This window comes from Pteropus medius, unplaced genomic scaffold, assembly GCF_902729225.1.
Source record: "Pteropus medius unplaced genomic scaffold, Ma_sr-lr_union100, whole genome shotgun sequence".
Classification (NCBI taxonomy): Eukaryota; Metazoa; Chordata; class Mammalia; order Chiroptera; family Pteropodidae; genus Pteropus; species Pteropus medius.
Genome location: NW_024352785.1, coordinates 84,790 through 110,271, shown reverse-complemented (window position 1 = coordinate 110,271; position 25,482 = coordinate 84,790). Strand labels below are relative to the sequence as shown.

General features: G+C 34.0%; 1 protein-coding gene across 1 annotated transcript in view; it reads left to right on the top strand.

Moving 5' to 3' along the window:
* Positions 1–25,482, top strand: part of SLCO4C1 (solute carrier organic anion transporter family member 4C1) — a 50,523-nt gene that overhangs the window by 12,371 nt on the left and 12,670 nt on the right. The window contains exons 3-8 of the mRNA XM_039848357.1: positions 16,764–16,946; positions 18,287–18,383; positions 19,869–19,990; positions 21,156–21,271; positions 23,264–23,408; positions 23,803–23,998. Of these exons, the coding sequence (XP_039704291.1) occupies positions 16,764–16,946; positions 18,287–18,383; positions 19,869–19,990; positions 21,156–21,271; positions 23,264–23,408; positions 23,803–23,998 (859 nt within the window). The remainder of the gene's footprint in view (positions 1–16,763; positions 16,947–18,286; positions 18,384–19,868; positions 19,991–21,155; positions 21,272–23,263; positions 23,409–23,802; positions 23,999–25,482) is intronic.

Here is a 25,482-nt window from a genome sequence, read left to right as displayed (position 1 = left end):
TCTCTTTTTTTTTTTTAATTTTCTTTGTTTGTTTCTATGAATCAGATGAAATAGCTCTCTCTCCCAATCTTGAAAGATTAGCCTTGTGTAGGATCTACTTTCTGTACACTGCTTGTGTATGTGCCTGCTTGGGGAATCCTGGGGGGCTGGCTGGCTGGCTGGTGCTGGCTGAAGCAGCCCGAGGCACTAGTCTGGGGGAGGGGAATTGGTAAGTACTAGATCTTTGTCAGATAGGTGATTTCCAAATCCTTTCATCCAGTCAGTAGCTTGTTTGTTTTTTATGAAAACCCTTTAATGGAGTTTTTCCACCGAGCAAAGGTTTTGTTTTGATGAATTTTGATAAAGTTCAGTTTATCGATTTTTTCTTGTATGGGCTATGCATTTATTGTCAAGTCTAAGAATTCTTTGCCTAGTTCTTAATGCCAAAGATTTTCTCTTATTATTTTTCAAAAAGTTCTATAGTTTTCCATATTACATTAAAGTCTGTGATACATTTTGAGTTGACTCTTTATATTCCCAGTTAGCTTTCTCTTTTAAAAACCAAATATATAAGAAATGTGTTTGTCATAGTAATTATTACTTGTTGGAAAGGAGAAAATACACAGGAATCATTGTTCAGAGAACTCCCGAAATCCCACTGAGAAAATGTTATGCTTGTTCCTCAAGTAAACCCTATTTCTGCTTCTTGGGAGGTGCTTCCTAGTTCATTTTCCTCTGGGGATTTTTTTTTTTTTGTTATCATCCTTGACTGCATTTGAAGATGGTGAATAGAGAATACACTCCCTGGATGTTTAGAAGCTATATCAGCCTGTTCTTGTCTATATAAATTTGAGAACTATGGGTCACTTTAATACTCAGTCATAATCTCTCAGAAGAGACTAGCAGTTCATTTAGTAGTGCAATTGTTTGAAAGACTAGTTTCTTATCTAATTGATTCAGGTATATATGTGAAAAACCATACTCATCGTTTTGCTATTTGTCTTATCTTAATCTCTGTCTCTCTCTGGACTTAATAAAACCTATCAGACTAATGGGAGAGTCATACCGTTAGGTACTTTTCTCTGAGTCATATTTTCCAATTAAAAGTATTTGCTTGGTGCCTCCTTAATTTATGCAATAGTATTTACAATGGGTGAGGCTGTAGCCTTGATTTTATCCATGCCACAGTCTGTTTTAATTGATCTTTATTGCTCAAAGGTCTTCTGAGTTTTATCTTTTATAGAATTTAGATGAGAAGCAGTTGCCTCTTCCAACTCTAAAGTTCTAGTCTTTCCAATCCCTTTCGTTCTACCCAGCATATTTGACAAGGATCCACTGACCACCAAAAAGACGTTACTGTCATTTTAGTTATTGGAAAGGATCAGAAGCTTAGTGTCCCCATAAAGCTCCGCAGGGTGTTACAATGTTACATAAAAAAGACTTTTAGCACACAAGCTCATACCATTATTACATTATCTGGCATACTGTCAACAGTAGATTCTTGTTGAATAGGGGAGGGACATCCTACAATGCAAAGGAGAACCCCTCCCCATAACACAGAAGGGAGGGGAGGAAGAACCATTTCAGAAAGGTAAGGAATAAACAAAGTTAAAGGATTTCTTTATTAAAATAATTCTAAGAACCTTTAATATTACTAAATTGTTCATGGGGGTCTCTAGGAATAAATTTATTTGAAAAATTGGAACATTTTTCTATAGCCATGCCATTTTCTTTTTGTAAATTGTATTTACTATTATCTCCATTATCAATCTAGTCATTTTTCCAATTTCAGTTCCAAAAATAAAAGCAATTAGTAAGTCTAATAGAAAGTATTTTACCTTTTTTATGGACTCGGTATATAAGAAGCAGGCATAATATCTACTAGTGTAAAATAGTGGTCTTTTTGTTTTTGCTAGATATGCCATTTTCCAGGATACGATTTTTGTGACAGCATTCTGGTTACCTCAGACGGAAGTGTATTTTCTAGTCCTAATAGCATTTAAATTTCACTTATTACATTGCTTAGTCTATGATTTCTATTCATTCTTTTTCATATTAATCTGTTATAGTCTGACATTTTTATTTTTTTTATTTTTGCATTTCTTCCTAATATTCTTTTTACTTCCGTTACTATACTGTTTAAACTATATTTGATACTTGTTAGGTTTTAATTTTATAATATGAATTACCATTGTTACTAAATCAGAATGAATTTTGCGGGGAGTACAGGAGCCATATAATTTGTTTGTTTGTTTATTTATTTATTTTTAGTTACTAAAATGCCTGGTTTATATTAGCTACTCTGTGAATGTTTAATAAATCGAATTAACAATCATGGCTTTCTCCTATGAAATCTAATTTAATTTTCCATTCTTATAATAATCCTTGCTTTTCAGAAATTCATAAAGACCTATGGGCTATATATTACACTAGATAGTCTTCATTTGCCCATCCAGATCCTGGAGAGATAGAAACTAAGTGGCTATGCTAATCTTCAGAGGCAAGGTTGGCTCAATTACCCAAACAAGTTACAGAGACTGAGTTGAAATATAAGGGGAAAAATTCTAAGTCTCATTGGTAGAAACCCCATCTGAATCAGCATGGTGAAGTTTCACAACCCTTTAACCAGTTCCAGGCCTAAGTGAGTTTACAGATCCAGAGATCATTATTGATAGGGAGGCGAGGTCTCTTTGAAGACCTTTACAACATAGCCAGGAGTGTATAATGTTTCTCTTCCCCTAAACCCATCCTGAAACCTTTAATCCCGAGTGTTGTTGGGCAGGGTAGTATTCAGACTCCCTGGAGGTGATTAGATAATGGTTCCCTGCCATGGTTCCCTGGTAAACTGAGGACTTAGGGAGTTTCAATAATAAAGGTGACCCAAGACTACTCTGTCTTGCAGTAGGTTCAACCTGTAGTTATTTCCCTAGTCTTAAGATATAGAAAGGGTATAGATATATAGCTGACAGAATCCCCACATTAGTTTCCTGACTTGTGGATTAGAGATATTATTGTAGGAAGAACTAAGTAGAAACCCCCAAATGAGATAGTAAACCAGAAACAATACTGTATCCTTAAAGGAACTATGGAGCTTGGTGACACCGTCAAAGATTTGAAAGATAACAGGGGTGGTGATTTCTACTACATTCTCTCTCTCCTTTCATGTATTTGGTGCAAATGCAGGGTAAAATCGCGGAAAATGACTTTGGATCATTATAAACATACTCAGGTATTGATGCTAATTACAGCCATTTGGTACCTCTTCTAGAGAAAATCATCATAGACCCTGACACCTAATATGTAGTTGTTGATCTAGCAAATGTTTTCTTTTACTTCTCATCTGCAGAAACAATCTAGTTGGTTTGCTTTTCTGTTAAGGAACAAGAGTCCACTATCACTATCTTATCTCAGTATTACACATATCCTCTTGTTCTTTCTCATAATATGGTCTGGAGCACTGGATCTCAACTGGGGCCAATTTTTTGTTTCTAGAGACATTTTTGATTATTACGACTGAGGTGGAGGGTACTTTTGTTATCCAGTGGGTAGAGGCCAGGGACACTGGTATACATCCTCAGGACACAGGGGAGCCTCTCACAACAAAGAATTATCTGGCACCAAATGTCAGTAGTACCAAGTGAAACTCTGGCCTGGAGGTACCAGTATCATCTTAACTATCCGTAGAACACAATGCTGGGCTTTGCATTCATGGTTTTAAGTTAATTGAACTTGATGAGGTGCAATATTTTAGATGCTTAATAAAGCATATACATGCCAGAGGATAGGAGATAAACTGCAAAAATATTAAGGGGTCTACTAAAACAGTTAAATTTTTAGGGCTCCAGTGGCCTGGGCCATGCTGCAATATCCACTTTGCACTTTGCATACTCTGTATTTGCATAGAGGTTGGGATTTGGAAGACATCATCTACTTCATTTGTGTACATTACTCCAACCCACTGACTAGGTAATGCATAGGCTGCCAGATTTGAGTGGGAACTGGAATAAGATAAAGTTCTTGGCAGCATATACAGGTGTCGTCAGTGGCAGACAGGAAAGGTATAGGAAGCCTCTGGCAATTCTTCACAGGGAAATCATACTGAGGGTCCCTAGGTTTTATAGCAAGACCATGCTTTCTTCTGCTTACACTGTTCTCCATTGAAAAAGCAACTCTTAGTTTGCTCCTTGATGATGATATGATGGACATAAATATAATTATGAACACCATGTCACCTGAACTCCCATCGTGAAGTGTTAGCTACTGTAACAAATTGTAAACCTAGACAGGCGAAGTAGCATTCGTTATTAAATAAAATCATAGATGCAAGTGGTGTGGAAGGCCCAAGTATTACAACTGGGGTGACAGGCATCTCAGACTGCTGTGCTATTTAATTGTATTGCCTGATGCTTACCTCTTTTCAAATGCGGAAAGGTTATCATTATAGGCAGAAGTTAGCATGGCGTTACTACAAAAACCTAGCTGTCCTCAATGTGAGGACCTAACAGAGTTCCCTGCAGCTGGCTAACAGAGGAGGAAGAAGTATAGCCTGCTTTACTGACAGTTTGCGAGGTATGCCAGCACCCACCAAAAGCAGACAGCTGTCCAATAACAGCCCTAATCAGTTATGGACCTAAAAAGCAATTGTAAGTGTAATTCACTTTTGAGAGAAGAAAGACCCGAGGTACAGATTAATATTTATTCATGGACAACACTAATAGATAAGCTGTTCAGCCAGAAACTTGGAAAAAACAAAAATGAAAGTTGTTTACAAAGAATGAGGAGCTAAGAGATGTGTAGTATGCCTATCGGCATGGGCTCAAAATGTAAACATATTTTTGCCACTTGTTAATGCTCACTTGAGGGCATTCTTTGGAAGAGGCCCTCAAAAGAAAAGGTGGTCTGTCCAAGAAATCTCAATCAATGTTTTTCTCTAGCTACTGTGGTGCTTGTCAAATTGTTCCATGTAAAAAGTGGCCATATAGCATAAAAAGGAAGCTGCTTCAGCGTTCAGGAACATGACCTTTTCCTCATCAGGGCTGGTCTAATTACATCCACTGCAGATTGCCCAATTTACCAACTGCAGGGGCCAGTTCTGAGTGCTCCTGATATTGCATCATTCCTCAGGGCAACCAGCATACCCCAGGGCAAATAAAATATATCTATCCTGGTTGGAATTTGTCCTCCTTGGATAAGTATATATTCTAGACATGCATTTATTTTCCTTCCAACAATACTGCTACCTACACTCAGGATTGTTTGACTTACAACAACGTAATGTCTAACCAAGAAGCTCGTGTACAGCAAAAGAAGTATGGCAACAAACTATTACTCATGAAATTGACTTGTGTGTCTTACTTTGTATCCCAATACCCAGAAGCCTTTGACTTGCTCGAATGATGTCTGTTTGTTACCACTTACAGAATAAGATTTCCTTCCCTACAGAACATGGTGTATGAATTAAATAAGACAGAAACCATTCTATGTTGCTTGGTCCTCTATAGCCAGAATACATAGGGGAGGGACCTAGGGAGTGTTCATGGATTAATATATAAAAGCAATGCACCTAAAAATCAGCTTATGAAATTTTTGCTTCCTGCCTTGGTCCTGTTGCGTTCTAGTCCCCAAAGGGTGAATGCTTCCATCAGGCAACACAATCGTTCCCTTAAATTCAAAGCTGAGACTGTTCCTTAATCAGTTTTGATCTCTTCATACAAAATAATCAACAGGAAGAGAAGAAGATGGTCACTGAACTGGTAGAAGTGATAGATCCTAGTTAAGAAGAAGAAATTGGGTTGTTTCTATACAGTAACAAAGAAGATGTAATTTGGACTAAGGGAATGCATTTGGGTACCTTTTAACACCCCCATGCCCGATGGTACTTGTTAAAAAGAAAACTGCAGCAACCCAACAGAGATAGAACAGCTGAAGACTTGTAAAGACTATGTAAAATCTCTGACTAGGGTACAGGCAAGAAGTTGAGGGAACATGACCTGGATGATAAGAAAATAAGCAATGATTGTCAACTCAGGCTTTCTGACCTGCTGTAGAAGGAAGAACTGTAGAGCTTGTTAATCGTCCTACTGCCTTGGTTTTCCTCCACCACTTAGATGAAGCCCACTGGTGGTGCCTGTTTTCAGGTGGGAGAATAATCGGATTGACTTTACCCCAAGATGATGTTTTGCTGATAGGTTTCCGTGGATTTCTGGTGTTGGAGATATGTTTTTTGTCTGGACAAAGATAAAAGTGGATGCAGAGGTACCAAAGGAAAAGAAAATAATTGGACAGTGCTAGATAGTCTCTGTCCCTCCCAGATCCATTATTCACTTTATCACCCCATTGTATCACCCACAGAAGCCCCTTAGACTAAATTGCACCGGCTCATTTCCCCCTAGGTTTCTAGTTAGGTTCGACCAAAGTGAGTTTGCATGTAGAAGGAAGATGTCGTGGTGCCTACTGCCCTGGCGTGCTCCCCACCAGGCATGTTGCAAAAGGTGATGTTTGCTTCCACCTAAGCCTGCAGCTCTTGGAGGATGCCCCCTGCAGCTGCGCTTCTTGTAGGGTTTCTGTAACTGCCTAGTGGTAGTAGCCTTCACTGTTTGTTCTCTTAACTCTGTTTTTGGAAAAAATCCATCCCATAAAACAATTTACATTCATAAAAAAAATGTTAAGTTTGCTTTCGTTATTTCTTTTGTCTATCCTACTGCTGCCCTAACCGATATATAAAAATATCCATACACATTCTAACTTTAGTCTTTTAAAAAATGAAGTTCCTCCTTACAAGTGAATGCTGTTTTGAAATGAAATTGTGCTAATACTTTATAACAAGTTGGGAACTTTTTATTTTTACTTTTTCTTATTGGAGAATAACAGAAGGATTGTTTTTGATTGAGCTTTCATATAAATTCTTCAGAAAAACTATTTCAGATAGATTGATTTTAGAGGTAGACCTTTGATTCTCACTTTAATTTATTGCAGAATCATAGCTTCATTTCAAATTTTATATATTTTATAGTCGATATTTTTTATTTTAAGAGATTTTCAAATTTCTTGGTATAAGATTATACATAGAATTTTCTAATGTTTACAGTTTTTTATGCATTCGTAGTCATTCATGTTATGTAACAGTATTGGATTGTTTTCTTATTTTTTAATGGGTTAATGGCCAGTTAGGTCAGGAGTTTGCATTTTAGAGATGATAAGGAGGTTGACTGTTAGATTTTATATCAAAGCTTTTGTCTCTCTTTTATCTTGATAGTCAGAAAGTTATAGAAATGTTTTGAATTCACATTTGAAATTATTTTAGTAAACTTTTAATTTTACTTTATGTCACCATTAACCATGAGATGAATCTATTAAAAGCTAGGCTGTTAGAGATTTCGTAGAAGTTAATCTAATCCTGTCTTTACTCATCTGTAAATGAGGAAAGTAATATTATCTCCTTCATAGAATATTTCTGGGAATTAGATAAGATAATACATACCACTGAAGGACCTCTCATAAGATAGACACTCAGGAACTATTACTGTTATTACTGCTATTATCGTACATGAAGATAAGAGATAAGGCATGATAAACAAGAACCCAGTGAGCCATACAAGCAATAAAAACTTCAGAGCTTATAGTCATGAAATAAGAAAGAATTTCCTTTGGGCAATACAGGGAAGAACTTTTAATAAGTAGTGGAATTTGAGTTCGCTTGAATGGGTACAATTTTAGTAGGAAAAGTGTATAGTGTGGTCATTACAAGCAAGGAATATAATATTGAAAAATTTTTATGTTTTAAACTTGATTAGAAAATGGATGTTATAAACAGATATTGGAAACTCAGGTAGAAAAGTTGGTTTTGTGAGGAAGAGAGTGGGTCTGTTTTAGGTTTAGGTGGAACCTTGGAGTTAGAAAATGTACTCTAGAGCCTAAGAGATGATGGAAGTTCAACACTGAGATTTGGGGTCATCTTCACAGTTTCTTCATTGATGACAGTGGATGTTCATTCTAAATTAAATAGAGAAGAGGTGAAAGGCAAAATCCTAAATCTTGGCAATAGGAATCATTAAGTGACTGATCATTGATAATACTAACTCTCTGAGATTTAAGTCTGTGTATACAGGGTTAAATTTAAAAATATTTAATTATTTAGGGTTGTTTTGTTTTACTTCACATCTTTGTCATACTTTTAAACCAGTATTTTTCAAAAGTGTGTTTTACAGAGCACTAGTTCTTTGAGGATAGATATTAATAGAGGAAAACATACCTTGAATATATGATGGATAATATACAAAACTTAATCATATTATCTATACATGCATGCATACTACTCTCTTAAGAGGACAGGTGCAATAATATAGTGTTTTCCAAGCTAATTTGATCGTAGAATTCTTTTGTTCATGGAAATTCTCAGAAGCCTGGTGTTCCATAAAGTAAATTTGGGGAAAGCATGCTTTGTAGTTCTTTAGTTGATGGTTCAGCTTATTAAATTGTAACTCAAAGCTCATGGAAAATACATTGGAGGATCAGAAGAATAGAAATCAGATTATTGGATTATATTGCAAAAACTGTGTAAATGTGACTTTGGGCTTTAGTTTCTTCATTCCTAAAATGATTGCAGAAAGCTGTTGTACAGATTACGTTAGGAAATGTCTGTGAAAGCTTTGAGTATTGAGAAGCATCATAAAGTCTAGCTATATTTATTTATATATTTTTTTCCCTCCTGAACAACACAATGCGAGTAAAATAGGTTATGTTTCGTTGTGTAAAAGATCAGTGTATTATTTGTCAGAAGGTGCTATTCATATTTGCAACTTTGTTGTTTTTCTTTGTACATTCATAATTTGATCATTGATTTTTTTTGAATTTCTTATCTTATTCTTATATTACTTAAGTACTCAATAGTCTCTGTCCATCTGTGTATTCTGAAGTCATTTAAAAGTGCTTGTGACACTTGATACACAGCGTACTCTATAAAGAATATTCTCAGTAGTCCATAAGTCTATGCAATTCAGAGTGTGTCTTCAAAGTCCAGTCTAAGCTATCTATGTCTTGGTGATGACCATTTGTGTCAAGTTTCCCTGGCACCCAGTTATGCAGATTGAAGTATATAGATTTATATACATAATTTTCAATTTTAGGGACATTTTATTCCATATTAGGTTTTTTCTCCTTAGGTATTTCAATTATATATATATGTGATCTCCTTTGGCCACCTTATATATTTAATATTTCCTCTTTTTTTTTCTTTTATCATTCATTATGCTCGTTTCTCATTGCTGTACTATATGCCTATTACTGTGTTTTCAATCTGTTCACATTTATGTCTTTTTCAATTTCACCTTCATTTCTATGAGGTTTTAGTTTTTCCCTTTTACTTCTTTGCTGAGTTCTGCAATGCATGTTTCATCTCCTCTTTCTTTCACCATTTTCTAAGTTATTTTATTTCTGCTTTGCTGTCTTTTCCTATAAATATTGCTTTGTATTCTCACTTTTCATCTGCTCCATGAAACTTTTTTGTGATCAGTGTCCTAACCTTAATTTAATAAAAATACATTGTTCTTCTTACATCTTTGTACAGCTGCTGTAATAGCTTCCTTTGGAAATCACTTTATTGACTCAGTTTGGTTCTCATAGGAGGTGAGTGATCAGGCTAGCCGTCCAGGAAGGTTGGTTGCACAGGCAAAGTCTCTCATCTTTCTATTTCTTGCAAAGGTAGAATCTTAAATTGCCCATGAGATTCCTTGGCAGCCTCTTCCCTCTTACCCTTTCTGTTTTTATGAGTGGTAGTAGCTCAAGAAGTCCCTGCTGCCACCTGACTCATCTCCTGTTCCTATATTGGTTGTTACAAATGAGGGGAATCTGGACTTCAGAGGGATGGTTGCTCCTCATCTTCAGGAAGTGTTTTTCTTGCCTTATCAGATCTCTTGCCGCCAGCTGCCCTTAGGTCTGGGCAATAGGGCCCTGCCCTGACCCACATCACAGACACTGAAACGCAAAGATAATTTTTTTTCTTTAAAGTTTTGCACGAAAGGGTTTTGAAAGATTAGTAACAGGATAGGTGAACAGAGAGAAGTATGTAGGGATGACCTATGCTCTCCAGGCCAGAGGATGCTGTTTAGACTTGGGATGATCAAGTTAAAGCAAATACAACAGCTCTTTTTTCTTCTTCAGGGCAGTGGCTAGAAGGTGGGAAGTAGAGCCGGGAAGGAAAAATTACAGTAACTCCCTGGGAAGGGGAGAGGCTGTTTTGGATTAAAGTTAGCCACCTCGAAGTACCTGATACAAGTAATTAGGCAGACCTGGTTCCCCAGAAAACTTTGCTGCTTTTCAGGAGGCATGGGTACCTCCTGGAAATACTGTCAGAAAAGTGTGGCTGCGGGTGTGGAGCCCCATCTCAGACTGCAACATCCTGCCCTAGCCCAGGCAGCAGGGTGAGCCTCGGAGGAAAACACAGTAGGGTCTCTTTTAATGTCCAGGTTTTAAAGGTAAATGCCTGGAAAGGAACAGGCGGTGGGTCTCTGAGTAGGGATGAGGGTTTAGCTGAGTTTGATATTTAACTTCTAAATGTTCTGGTATGTCAGTTTTATTTTGCCTTTAGTTCGTGCCTCTGTTAGTAGGCAGGACTGGACACTGGTCTGCCGACTAAGTAAAGTTCTAAGCCTTAATTGTATTAGCTCCTCTCCATGTTCACAAACAATGTAGGAGCTCCCTTTTGTGGTAAATTGTCGAATCACATGCTTTTAAATTAGTGTTGAAAGTGTTTTGTCAGAAACATTTTTATGTTCCATTAGAAGTTGAAATTCTAGGTTCAAATAGTTTCTTCAACTAATACCATATAATTCACAAGTAAATCTAGCTATTTTGTAAAGCTATTTATAACACATGCAATTTAATAAATTATTTAATATTACTTATGATAATGGTCTCCTTCTAGTCTCCATGGCATCCATCTCTGTAATGTACCCTCTAGCAGTTCTTTCTTTTCTTTTTTTCTCAGGAAAGGTTAATTCCATAACATTTTAAATATATTTAAGTATTTGTATTTTGCCTTTATGTTTAAATGACTGAGCAAGAAATTCGTGTCACATTATCTTTCACTGATTACTTTTTGTCATTCCTTTACTGTCTTTATGGGATTAAAGTTGCTGTAGAGAAGTCTTATGCCAGCTAAGTGTTTTTCATTTCCCTCTGCATAATGTGACTATCTTTTTCCTAACTGTTCAAAGAAGTCTTTACTCATCTTTAAAAATCAGTAACTTTACAAGGGGATGTCTTGTTGCTGAAAGTCCTGTAACAAATTTTCCTAAAATGTTCTATGCCCTTTTAAATTATAGTCTTCATTTACTCAGGAAAATTTCCTAAGTTTTACTTTTAAATAAATATATATATTTTGTATATATATATTTTTCCTATTCTGATCGATTACTTCTATGTTTGATTTCCTTTGTCTGAATCTCATTTTTATACTTACTTTCTCTCTAATCTTTTAAGTCTCAGTTTTTATTCATTTAATTTTGTTCACATTTCTCAAGCCTATTCTGTCTGTCCTTGTAATTCTAACAGTCTCTAGTCTCTCTCTTGTCCATTCCAGTGTGACTTTTATTGCTATGGTAGTTTTCATTATTTCTTGTCTTTCCTGAGTTCTTTCAGCTTGTTTTTTTCCTTCTCTAATCTCACCACATTTTTGAGTTTATTAAATCCCTGTTTTCAGCCTTTGATTTTAAGAAACAATTGTTTTAATTACTTTTTTAAAAGTATGGCAACATGGTACTTTTAAGTCTACACCACGGTGACATTTTTCTGGAGACTATTCTGCCATGCCATTTGCTTTTCCTTTTTGGTTGTTCACCTTTGAATAAGGTGAATTACTTTTTGGACGGCATTTTATAAGATATTTGTGTTAGTTTTCTATTGCTACATAACATAGCATGCAGACTTAACAACTTGAAACAGCACAAAATTTTATTTTACCAAATTCATGGGTCAAGAGTGCAGCTCAGCTCAGCTGGATTCTCTGCTGAATCTCAAACTCAAGGTGTTAACTGACTACATCTTCATTTTGAGTCTCTAGAGAAGAATCCTTTTCCAAGCTCATTAAAACTGTTGGAGGTAATAGTTTTTCGGAATTGTTGAACTAAGATCCCCATTTCCTTGACGTTTGTCATTAGCGGCTGCTCTTAGTTTCTAGAAGCTCCTCCACATTCTTTGGCTTATGGTCCTTTCCATCTGCAAAGCCAGCGATGGCTCAGAGAATTTTCTTTTGCTTCAGATTTTTCTGACTTTTGCTGCTGCTGCAAGTTAGAGAAAAACCTCTGCTTTTAAAAGGGTGCATGTGATTAGATTGAGCACAACCAGATAATCTTCCTGACTAGTTCAAAGTCAGCTGAGTAGTAACCTTAAATTACTTTGTGGAATCTCTTTTTGCCACTGTAACATAATCAGAGGTGTGATATTGTCATATTCTCAGTTCCAGGAATTATGATGGGGAATTATGGGGGATCATCTTGGAGTTTGGCAAAACATAATATACATGCAGGATAGGGACTTAGAACCCTGTTCTGGACAAGTAGGGATTCTCACTGGTTAAGATGGATGTTCCTCGTGAGTGGGTTATTTAGTTTTTACTTCTTTCCCATATGCAAACGTTGCTGTTCACTTTTAGAAGCTTTTTCTGGCACCTTGCCTCTATGATGGACTGTTCCTTGTTCTGCCCCACTTCACTGGCTACTCCGTGATGCTAGGCAGATAATCTTCATATAGGATGTTCACATTTATTTCTAAGCAGATTTAGTTTATTTTTTCTATTATATGTTGTTTTTTTTCCTTCACTCACATCATGTAACTGAGCTCCATATTTTATTCAGATTCCCCTAGCTTTTATCTGATGTCTTTTTCCTGTTCCAGGATCTGATCCAGGATACCATATTCCATTCAGTTGTCATGTTGCTTGGTTTCTCTTGGCTGTGGTATCTTAGATTTTTCCTTTTCTTTTTCTTCTTTGATGACCTTGGAAGTTTTTAGGAGTACTGGTCAGATGTTTTGTAGAATGTTCCTTAACTGGGATTTGTCTGGTGTTTTTCTGATGATTAGACTGGGGTTATGGGTTTTCTGGGGGAGGACCACACAGGCAAAATGCCATTTTCATCACATTATATCAAGGGTATATGCTATCAATATTGCTTATCACTCTTTATGATAACCTTGATCACCTGGCTGAGGTAGTGTTTTCAGGTTAATCCACTGTGAAGTCCTCTTTTTATTGTCACTTTCCATACTATTTGAAGGAAAGTCCCTGTGTGTACCCACATTTTAGAGGTGGGGTGTTACGCTCCATCTCTTTGAGGGTGGCATATCTACATAAATTACTACAAGTCTTCTATACCAGAGATTTGTCTCTTTCTCTCACATTTATTTGTTTATTCAATCAATTATTTTTCATTGTGATTGGATAGATATATTTTTTATACTTCGGTTTATAATCCAATGCTACTTTATTTTGTTACTCAAATTACCCCAGCCTTGGCTACCAGAGTCCTTTCAGTTGGCTACTGTGTGCCTTTGACATACCTCTGTAGTTGTGGAGTTTTCGTTTATTTTGAGCACTTCCTTACTATCTGGCACTACGAGATGATCCAGGCTCAGTCTGGATATTTCCTGCTCCAGTCCTGGAACCAACCATTTCTCCAAGAGGATCTTTAAGTAGAGAATGAGAAATAACTTTATCATCTAGAATGTAGTAATTATGTACAGTTCCTTTTGCCTGCAGTCTTGCAGGTTTTGCTCGTTTCCAAAGTTACTTAGATCAGCACAGTTACCCCCACTCTCTTAAGTGAGGTTGCTTCATATGTTTCTATTACAGTTAGATCTTTTTATCATGTTCTGCATTTCATCTTGGAACTTTTTGACTTAAGTGATTTTTAAAAATTCGTATACATTAAATTTCACTCTTTGTACTGTAAAGTTTAATGGATTTGGACAAATGCACAGTGTTATGTATCCACAATTAAACCATCATATAGAACAGTTTCACCACCCTAAGAAAAATCTCCTGCGTTTCATTTATTTAACCCTCCTCCTCTCTGCCTGAACCCCTAGCAACCACTGATCTTTTTACCATTATCACAGTTGTACCTTTCCAGATTGTCATATACTTGGAATCATAAAGTATATATTCATTTCAGACTGGATCCTTTTACTTAGCAATATGCATTTAAGATTCATTTATGGCTTTCTGTGTCTTGATATGTCATTTCTTTTCATCAGTGTTATGCAAAGCAGAGAAGAAAATTATTTAGAAAAATACAGAGAGTAATGTGTTGGATACAGTAGTTTTCATAAGTAGATCTTAGGTCTTGTTTATTTGGGAAAAATGATAAGATGTTAACTGTTACAGAGCCTTTCATGCAATACTGTAAAATTGATTAGTGCCAGGCTGAGGTATTGATACCCTCAAAGCTTAGACAGCTAAAGTAATTACAAGAGACTTGTGCTAGAGAGGGATTGCAAAAATCAATGACACAAAACTGAGCACCCAAAAATAAACCTGCAAATAAGAAATGTAATAAAAGCTGTACTCTTTGAGTAATCTAAAGGAATGGTGCATCCCTGTCTCTTCCCACTAAAATATATTACATACAAATTAAAAATAAAGTAATAGAAATGCTAGGATAAAATCATTGCTAATTTATATGTAATTTTGGGGAAGAGAAGGCTTTTATAAGCCAAATATCAAACTCAGAACATACAAAGTAAATTTAAAAAGTTAGATCACAGAAAAATATGGAAGAGACCAGTAAACATATAGAAAAATGCTTAATTTTATTGATAAATTTTTAAATAAAATTTAAAAATTGCATTTATGTGGGGGCTTTTTTGGTAACCAAAGAGCTTGGTACTTATTTAAGTTTTAATATATAAAATATTGCTGCATCGCTGCTGGGATTTCATATCTGTATAACTTTTGATAAAGCAATTTGGTACTATCAAAATATAAATATTTATACACTTTAACATAGCAGTTCCACTTTTTGAAGCCTGTCCTAGAACTAGCCTTGTTATAAATATACCAAGATAAATTTTAAAAATATTTATCACAATTTTGTTTGTAAATATATGTATAACATAATAATACTCATGGTATATGCTATACTATTAGTTATTAAATATAAGTTTTAGGCTAGGTAAATAACTCACAGGATATTTATGTTGTGGAATAATATAATAGCACCAACAAAGAAATTTAAATACAGCTTTAAGTTCCAACATCAAAGATGTCCAGGACATAAGTGAAAACTAGAAGTTGTTGAATATAAGAATAGTATGTTTAGTATGATCACACTTGTGTAAAAAAAAGTAAATGGATATAAAACATGTGAATGTGTGAGAAGAATGTCTGAAAAATGATAAAAGGAACTATTCACAGGGGTTATTACCTTCATCTAAGTTGCATGAGAGAGCATAAAGTGGATGCAGAGTTTTGTTTTTCTCATGTATTCTTCTCTGTTATTTAAATTTTATTTTTAAAAGCATGGTGCAACCTCATGGATTATTTCCTCTGGGAAAAACAACAAACACCAAAACCCCATAGAATACTCATATTAATCAGATGTCTACCAAATTACTACAAAAAGATATTTACCTATTATAAAAAAAGAAATAGGAAAAAATGATAACCCAAGAAATACGTGTTTGTTCACTTGTGCAATGTATCAAATAATGAGATTGTTAGTCTCATCTACTGCCTCCAGGAGGTTGAATTGAATATTGCAATTCAAATGTCTGACATGGCCAAGTAGGTAAACAAATAATGCAGACCTAGCCCAGTTATAAATACACATCATCTGTCAAAATATCCATCAACCTCTTATAACATGAATATATGCAATATTATAAGGTATAGTTTGAATTAGAAATGTTAAAAAATACATTTTTGTGCATAAAATTTGCATCTGGAAATTCGATGGCCATGAACCAGTTAAAGAATCTTTAGATTGGTGCTTTGGGCGCCTTAATTATTTCACCAATGAGGAAATAATAAGTCTTGCTCTGATGTTAAGGAAATGAAAATAGAATTAGCTGATGAGGCTATTGTTAAAATGCAAATTCCTGGATACTGCACCAGATTCAAAGGGCTGGGAATATATTTTTATAAAGCATATTTTGTTCATTAACATTATCAGATGAGTTCAGGAAACAGGGATTTACTATAATACGCAGGGTTTGAATGTGATTTTTACAATTTTAATCAAGTTTTAAAGAAAACCATTTTTCCTTTGATAATATTGCTCTAAAAATTAAGTTAATAAAATAGTTCGAACTATAAAAAAGAACTAGATATAACTTCTAAATATTACTGCTTTGTGGTAAATATTGAGAATTACTGTTTTGGCCAAAGTATCTTAGTATACAAGATGTTGATTGTAAATTCAGTATGGTGGTCATATTGTATTTATGACTTGGAAAAATAAAGGCTATTTTTTTCCCCTTTAATCTGAAAACTGTCATTTCTTGGCACTACTTGCTTCAATTGTGTTTACATTAATTTACCTGAAAACTTGTTAATTTTGATTCTTAAAGTATTGTTTCTCAGTGTCATTCTACATTTTCTAGATTTTAACATGATAATATTTCATAAATTTTCTTTAGTAACATGTATTTTAAAATAGTTAAATATAATCAAAGTGAAGTGATTGGAGGAAATAAGGTTATGTTAGGCAAGTATAATTTGTAAAGATAAGTGTTTCAAAATTATTACTACATTTCTGCATATACACAATTTCATTTTTTCCCCCCTGAAGATACTTGCTTAACAACAAGGAATACAACCAGTTGTACCTCTTCAAGTTCTTCACTTTCTAACTACTTATACATCTTCATCTTGGGACAACTATTGCTGGGAACAGGAGGAACTCCTCTCTATACCCTGGGAACAGCCTTTATTGATGATTCTGTGCCCACACACAAATCTTCTCTCTATATAGGTAAGTTTGCTCTGTAATATAAATATCTCAGTATCATTTCTTCTTATTGCCTATCTAATTTATAAGAAAAACATAATACATGCTTATTAAAAAAAGTTAGTCATAATTTCATGGGTGTTTCCGTGAGATAAATGCAATATTACTTTTTTTTGTTTAATTATTTACTGACATATCATGTCCTTCAGTTGAATTCAGTTGTGAGTTTTGTTGACATCCTGCTCTATTTCCTGCTGTATTGCCATTCAAGCAGTAGATGTCTAGATTGCTTTAATCCCAGGCTAATTTACACAGGGTGTGGAGATTGAATTCTGCCATTCTATGTGATCTATATCCTACTTATTAGTGTCAACAAAAAAAACCACAAGGTGATACTCAGAAACTCTGTGGAGTTTTTCCATTTCAGATTAACCCTTTTGATATATGACTCATTTTTTTTCCTTTTTGATCTAATTTTTGGTAGCATAAATTCCTCTTAAATTCCTTCCCTCATGTCCTAAAAGTTAGAGCTAACTAGACTATACATGACCCTAGAGCCAATTAATGTGTTTTTTATTTGTGTATGGGTTTTCACTTTATCAATTTATTATTCTAATGTAGGGGACTGTCTTAGCCCATTCCAACCACTGTAACAGAATACCATAGACTGGTTGGCTTATAAACAACAGAAATTTATTTCCTACAGTCCTGGAGGTTAGGAAATCCAAGATCAGGGTACCCACAGATTCAGAGTCTGTTGAGGGCTTAATATGAATAAATTAGAAGGCTTTATATATGGTAAATTTTTAAATATCTGAGAGAAACAAAGTCAGCTTAATTCTGTAAAAATGTGAGATTCACTAAGAGCAGGTGTTTAATCGCTTACTTTTAAGAAACAGACTAATGACCAGATCCCAGTTTTTATCAGCTGCTGTAGTGCAAAATGAAGAATGCTTTTGGAGTGTGTTCAGAGTGTAAAAGGCTTATTATTCCGCATTGTTTTCTTTCATAAGAATTGTAAACAATAATTATTATCACTGCCTGTAAAGGATAATAGTATTTGTACCATCCCTGCTGTCAGTTAACATAATGTAACTTTCCATGGATTTATAATTATTGGATTTATTGCAATTATTATTACAGCGTAGCAATTTTTACATTAGATTATATATTTTAAGCTTCTGGACTCTATAAGTGATTCCATTCAAATGGTATTTTTTAATGAAAATATGTATAATTTTCATGTAATTTGAATCATTTCAATTTTTGTGCAGCAAAATATTTGTCTTTCTTTAATATGTTGTTAGACATTCAACACAAAGTTGTACAGATGACCATTTTCCATGTCTTTGTTCTTATTCTAGGAATTGGCTATTCTATGTCAGTATTAGGCCCTGCTATTGGCTATGTGTTGGGAGGACAGCTGTTAACCATGTACATTGATGTTGGTTTGGGACAAAGGCAAGGCAATATCTCTTTTTATTTTACTTCAGTTTATTTCATTTTAATAATATTAACATCATAGACAGAACATTTTTATCATATTTCCTCAATATAGCAAGAGGGAATTTACGAGAAACAGAACTGAATACAAACAATTTTTACATAGTATTTTGGTTGTATTACTTCATGAGTTTTTATCACATCATCTCTTAGTATAATGTATTTATTCATAAATAAAGATGTTTAATAGTTACCTGGTAAATTTTTTTTAAATACTCATATAAGACCCCATGCAGTGTTCAAAAAGAAAAATTTAATTAAAACTAGTTAATGCTTTTAGTCGATTTAGCTGGAGGTAGTAGGTAGCTTGAAGAGTCTCAAGAGTCTATGATTCTCAGACTAAGTTCTATAGTAGCTCTGATAATGTCTTAGAGATCACAACTGTGCAGTTTTAATAACCGTGACAATGAAGGATAGTAATAGGTAATGTTTGTTTATCCCATACTATGTTCTAGACAACATAGGTTTTTGTGTGTATGTGTGTGTGTTTTATCTTATCTTACATGCTATTTTTATTTAATCCTCTTGATAATTCTATAAGGTAGTTGATACAGCTTGGTAGGTGGCCAAGGCATGAGTAAAAGTAGTTATTTTTAACTCCAAAATCCCCCTCTTAACTACTGAATTATCTTTTCCTTTTCCTGATTAGAGAAGTTGGTGACCTTTGGTAAGGCCATATTTTCTCCTTATACCACTGGGAATCATAACTACACAATCCTTGTATAGTAATTATACAGTCTTTGCATGACTGTGAGCAATGACTGTGTGGTCATGGGTATTTGATTAGTCCTTTGTACTGTTAGTCCAAGATTAATAGGTTCATCTTTTAGAGACTATAAAAAAGATATGTAGGGGAAGCACTTGAAGCTGATAGCTGGATTTTTAAGAAAAGACGTTTTAATTTCAGTGGAGAATTACATGTAGGAGTGACGTGTTTTGGGGAAGAGCATTTGCTATAAAAATATGAAAACCATTATAAAAAAATTAATAAGTTATTTTAAGAATTTTACATTTAAATGAATGCTATATAATTGAAGTACAGCGTATGGGCTTTTAACATAAATCAATGATTTGCTGTGAGATATATTTAATATAGTAGAGAAGAAAAACCTAGCCAAAGTTAGATAAAGAATGTTAAGAAATTCTACATATGCTTTCAAATATTCAACATACTTACATTTACTATTAAATATTTTAAATTTCTATGTCATATTTGCCATTCTGAAATATTTTGCAAACCATTATTTTTGTAGCTCTCACTTATGCCTGCTATCTGTTGTCTGATTCATCATAATGGCTCCACTTAAAATTTTGGGTATTATAATAATATCTTCTATATATGCCTTTGAGTTACAAAGTATATAATTATCATATAATTAACGCAATTGAGTTTTAATTAACAAGATAGAGTTGACTTTGACTTTTCATTTTCCTGTCATATAGCACTGGTATCACTGAGGATGATCCACGATGGCTGGGGGCGTGGTGGATTGGATTTCTTCTGGCTTGGCTCTTTGCTTGGTCTTTGATAATACCTTTTTCTTGCTTTCCAAAACATTTACCAGGTAAACATGTTTTGTTTAAAGCCAGGGAGTTGTATTCCAATTCTAGGCCAAATATTACTTTCTCTATGATTGATAAGAAACCTAGAAAATCATTGTTTTATAGAATCTCACTTGTCTGCCTATGCAAACTTTTGAATATCTGTCTTTATTTTAGGAAATATTGTAGCAATCTTAATATTTATGGTTTTCTTTTATTTTCAATTAATAATCAATAAAACTGTACATATCCACCTCTTTACAATATACTTACTAAATTTGTTTCTTATGTGTTATCTGGAATTCTGCTTTATTTATATATGTAAGATATAATATATTTTAAACTATGAGTTGGCAATTATTTGTTGCTGAAAATACAAATACTTTTTCCCCCCATTTTCACCAAAGTCATGCTGTAACATACTCATTTTTCACTATATTTCAGTGCTAGTCAGTCTGTCCAAAAAAGAAAAGATTAATAGAAAAGAATATCCATTTCTTTCTTTGTGAAATTTTGTTTCTTTATAATTATTTAGTTCAAATATATATCTACAGAAGTATTCTTCACTAGGCTCAAGATATTTAGTTGTTTCTATTATAAGAAACAGGATAGATGATTAACTTTTGGAAATGGGCAAAATAAATGTTGGAAGAGTAGAAGTAGGTGGGCACATTGATTTCTTTCTACCCTGGGCCATCCAACTTATGACTCCATATATTGACTATTTTCTTATATTTATTCACAATACCATTATTAAAAATCAAAGGGATCTGGCGATAGATGATAAGTATTATTTCATCTGCAAAGTATGTTAGAATTAAAGAGAGCAAAGGAAAAAAGCCTCAAACATACTCTGTTTAATGTATAAAGGATGAGAAAGAGAACCATATGAAAGGAGGAAAAAAATTTAAGAGACTTTAAAGAGAATAAATGTGTGATTGGAGCAAAACTGTCTCATCTTAATTTTTAGACTAGTTGGAACTTCCTTAGCTAATGGCAATAATATTAGCTCTTAGGACCACCAGATTATAGACATAGATATTTGTACAATTTTGTTGACAAAGAGAAGAACTAGCTTCTTATATTACAGAATTTATATACTTGTAGAAGTGTGTGACAATTGAAAAGCAAGCATTTTAAAAAGTGAAGAATGAAATGAAAGGGCAAGTACATTTACTATCTTTTTAGGTACAGCAGAAATTCAAGATGGAAAAATTTCCCAGACTCATCAGAGTAATGGTTCCTTGCAATACATAGATGCGAATTTTGGAAAAAGTTTTAAAGATTTTCCAGCTGCTCTAAAGGTAAAATAACATTGTTCATAACCCACCCACCCCCTCCACCCCACCCCCAACATGTATAGAAATATGTATATATTACATGTATACATGAACACACATATATATATATACACATGCAAATATTTCCATAATGCATTCTTATTTGCTAATTTACTATTATTCTAGCTCATAAACAACTCTTCAGATTTAATTTTATTCTGCTTTAACTAAATGAAAGCTATGCCAAAGAAGAATGGTTGAAAGAACATGAGTTATCTTATTGGCAGTATCATTTCGGTGCTTCTTCCTAGCATTATATTATTATTCCATGCCATTTTCCTTATGTAATAGATAAGTCAGTTATCGCTGAATTGCAAATATATATTTGAGAATGCCAAACCAATATTTTTCCCTTGTGAAAGAAGTAGCGATTAGTGGTTACTTGGTTTGAATTTGAGGTTGTGAAACAAAAGTGTTCTGTTCTGTTGAACTCAGCAAAGTGTTCTTTCTATTTAGCATCAGAGTTTTGTACCTAAAGGAGTTTATAATTTTACCTTATGTTCTAGATTTGAAATTATTTACTTTTCATTAATTTTTTTTCTCCTAAATGAAAACCTTGCAATGTTTTTACTCCATTCCATCTCACCTTTCAACATTTTCTCCTCCTCTCCCATAGGCACATTTTTGTGTTTTGTGTTTTATTTTATTTATACTATTTATGTGTTTATACTATTATAATAGTTCTGTTCTATTTCATATATTTCTATTTAATTTATTTTAAAAATTCTTATTTGTGTTGCTATCAAGAGCCATCACTTGCCACTGCTTTTTTTTATCCTTATGTTCTCACGCTTCAGGATCTCAATTCCGATTCATGTTTCTATGGATACAGCATTTTATCGCTGGTTTTCCTCAGATAAGATATCGGAGAACCCTTGAATAGCAGAATATTTCTGACGGAACTTCGGGATACTCCTTTAATCCCAGTAGTCTGTGGATGTTGTTTTGCACTCTTCTAATTAAATGTGTTGCACTTGAGAAGTTCCTTGTTAATGTGATTCTTACTTATTCTTCCATCTGCAAATTTGTAAATTTTTTCATTTATCTTTGTTTGATTTGGGGAAATTTACTAGGTCATGCCTAAGTATATGTCTTTTTTCAATAATTACTGCTAGGATTCCATTATCTCTTTCAATCTGAAGACTTAAATATTTTGTACTATGATTTTAAAAAATTATTTCATGTCTTAATTCAAGTATTTTTTTCTTCTTTTGTTACTCTTATTCTGTTAGAATATTTGGCTGTGACTTCTAAATTTCTTATCTTGCTCCTTTGTGACTCTGTGTGTGTGTGTGTCTTACTTGGTTTTATGAAGTTTTTTGTTTTACATTTAATATTCCACAACTATACTTTGGTTTTCACTTTATGGTTAAGTATATTAAAATAACCTCTGTACCCCCCCGATAGATTAATAAGATTCTGAGATTCCAGCAACATAGACACCTATTTAAAATTGCTTAACTCTGTGCCTGTCTAAGGTTCTTAACTACTGTATCCTTTACTCATGGAACAGTACTACAAGTTTGATACTTAAAGACCATTCTCATCTGTGCTCACAGTCAAGTTCTTCATTTACTAGACATTGGAGTTCAGAACATAGTAAAAAAAAAAAAATCAAATAAGGGGTAGATTTATTGTATGGAGATTTATAGTAGGACTGGGAAAGGGAGGCTTTCCAAGTGGGATTTTACCTCCCTTCCCTGGTCTCACATATGATACAGGTATAGTTATCCCACTGATGAATCACCTGTCAATTCCCTAGGTGCTCCACAGATAAATTTTCTCAACATTGTATATATAAGCTATTAACAATCCATATTCAGAAAAAGCTGAAATCTTACAGATAATTATGTTGTGTTTATTAAAAATTTACCATTTCATTATGCTACCACTCTAATGCTGCATTTTGCAGTATTATCATAGTTATTCATTTGGTGAACTGTATTTTTTCTTTAGAATTTGATGAGGAATACTGTCTTTATGTGTTTAGTTATATCAACATCTTCAGAAGCCTTAGTTACTACTGGATTTGCTACATTTTTACCTAAATTTATAGAAAATCAATTTGGATTGTCGTCCAGTTTTGCAGCTACCCTTGGAGGTAAAATATTTTCTTGGTTCTTACTTAATCTGGTAATTTTATTGTACAACATTGAATGTTTATTTGAATAGCTTACAATTTTGGATAGTCCACTTCTTGAAATAGAAACTTTATACTGATTTTGATTACGTTTCTGATTTTCTGACATTACACCATCTATTGTATAACCTTAGGAGATATAGCTAAAGAGAATATATTAATCTTACTATTCAAAACATTAATTTTATTAATCTCTTACTTAATATAACTAAGTCATTTGTACGTTTCTAAAACACAAGTGCTTTTATATGTTAAAACCAATTTGGTGCTTGTTTTTGTTGTTTTTCAATTGTTGGTATGATTTATTGAGTGTATTTGTATATTTTCTCACTGTCTATGTCTTCTTTCTCATTAGGGGCTGTTTTAATTCCTGGAGCTGCCTTTGGTCAGATTTTAGGTGGTATTCTTGTGTCGAAATTCAAAATGACATGTAAAAACACAATGAAGTTTGCTTTGCTCACATCTTTAATCGCACTTGTGCTGGGTTTTGTATTTATTTATGCCAGTTGTGAAAACGAGCCATTTGCTGGTGTATCTGAATCATATAATGGGTAAATATATTTTAATGCTTTTTGATATTAATATCAGAATAATAAACTGTGTGTATTTCCAAATGTATGATACAATGAAGATTTTTTTTTTAATTGGAGGGCTTTTTCCTATGTAAGAATATGTAGTTTGTTGTTGTTTTTAGTTTAAGTAGTGACATCTTAAAAGTTGGGTATGTATTCAGATAGCAGTTAAGGAGCAACTAACTGTTCAGTATTGAGTACTATGCTCAGGGATACAAAAATTAATAATAGCAGAATCTTTGCCTTGAAGGGATTCACATCTTGGGAAGAATTTCACATCATATGTTCCTATTGATTTAAATCTTTTAAAATGGACATGACTTCTCATGGTGAAGTTCTCATATTAAGAGGCTTGAAAATGGGCTAGGAGAGAAATTAAAATGAAGTCAGTCCTAGGTGATACAAATTGTTTTATCTGCTTTAGAAGTTCATGTTTACTGTATAGAAGTAAATGACTTCTGACCTGTAAATACATTTCTACCTATAACTGGTTCGACTGTTTTTTGTTTTGCTTTGAAATTCTAAGCTCTGAGTAGGGGGTAAGGCAGAGGACATTGCACGACTGTGTATTTTATAGCCCACAGTGCCACTGTAATTGTTTACTTACATGTGTTTGAGGCTGTTGATGGAGATGGTACTCCAGGCCAAGGACTCCATAATTTTGTATAATATGACATTCAGATAACCTAAATTAAATAAATTTTGGAAAAGTTTGCCAATAACAGTTATTATGATTTGTAGTTACTGTTCATGTCTGTCATTCTTTTACATTAATGAGATGCTAAGCATTCTAAAGCAGTGCTCCATTACATTTATTCAACATTTGTTGACTGCTTTGCCTGGCAGAACTTTATGGCAAAAATTTATACTCTAAAGAAGTTTACAGTATAGCAGGAGAGACTGGGAAACAAAGCAGTGAATGAACAATGCATTAGGTAATGAGAGATATACAAAGGGCTATGGAATTCAAATGGAGAGCTTTTCAATTTCCTTTGATTAGATTCAAGAAAAGCTTCATGGCCTAAGGGAAAAATGGAGTTTAGATATCCTTTAAGGATGGAAAGAGTTTTGAGAGATAAAGATTTGAAAAGAGGGAAGTGTAGAGGGAATGTGTTAAGGCCAAAGCATAAATGCTAGAAAGCGAAGTCTAGGTTCAGGGACCAGTTGGAATGGGACTTAGGTCCTGTGTCTGGAAATAGTAGGAAAACATTTGGAAATGTTGAAAGGTAGGTAGAAGTAAATTGGGCAGACCTGACTTTCACACATATAAATGTCACCCAAACCTTTCTCAAGAAACCACTTTTTTTAATGTTCCTTTTAGAAGAACAGAAAGTGCTGAATAGTTTAACACTAGTTTACCACCTTAACGAATGATTTAGATGTGAATCCATCTGGTATTTTCTCCCTTAAACAAGAGTTACTCCCAGATAAGCTGTCTTTAGTCTAATCAGAAGAGAAGGGAA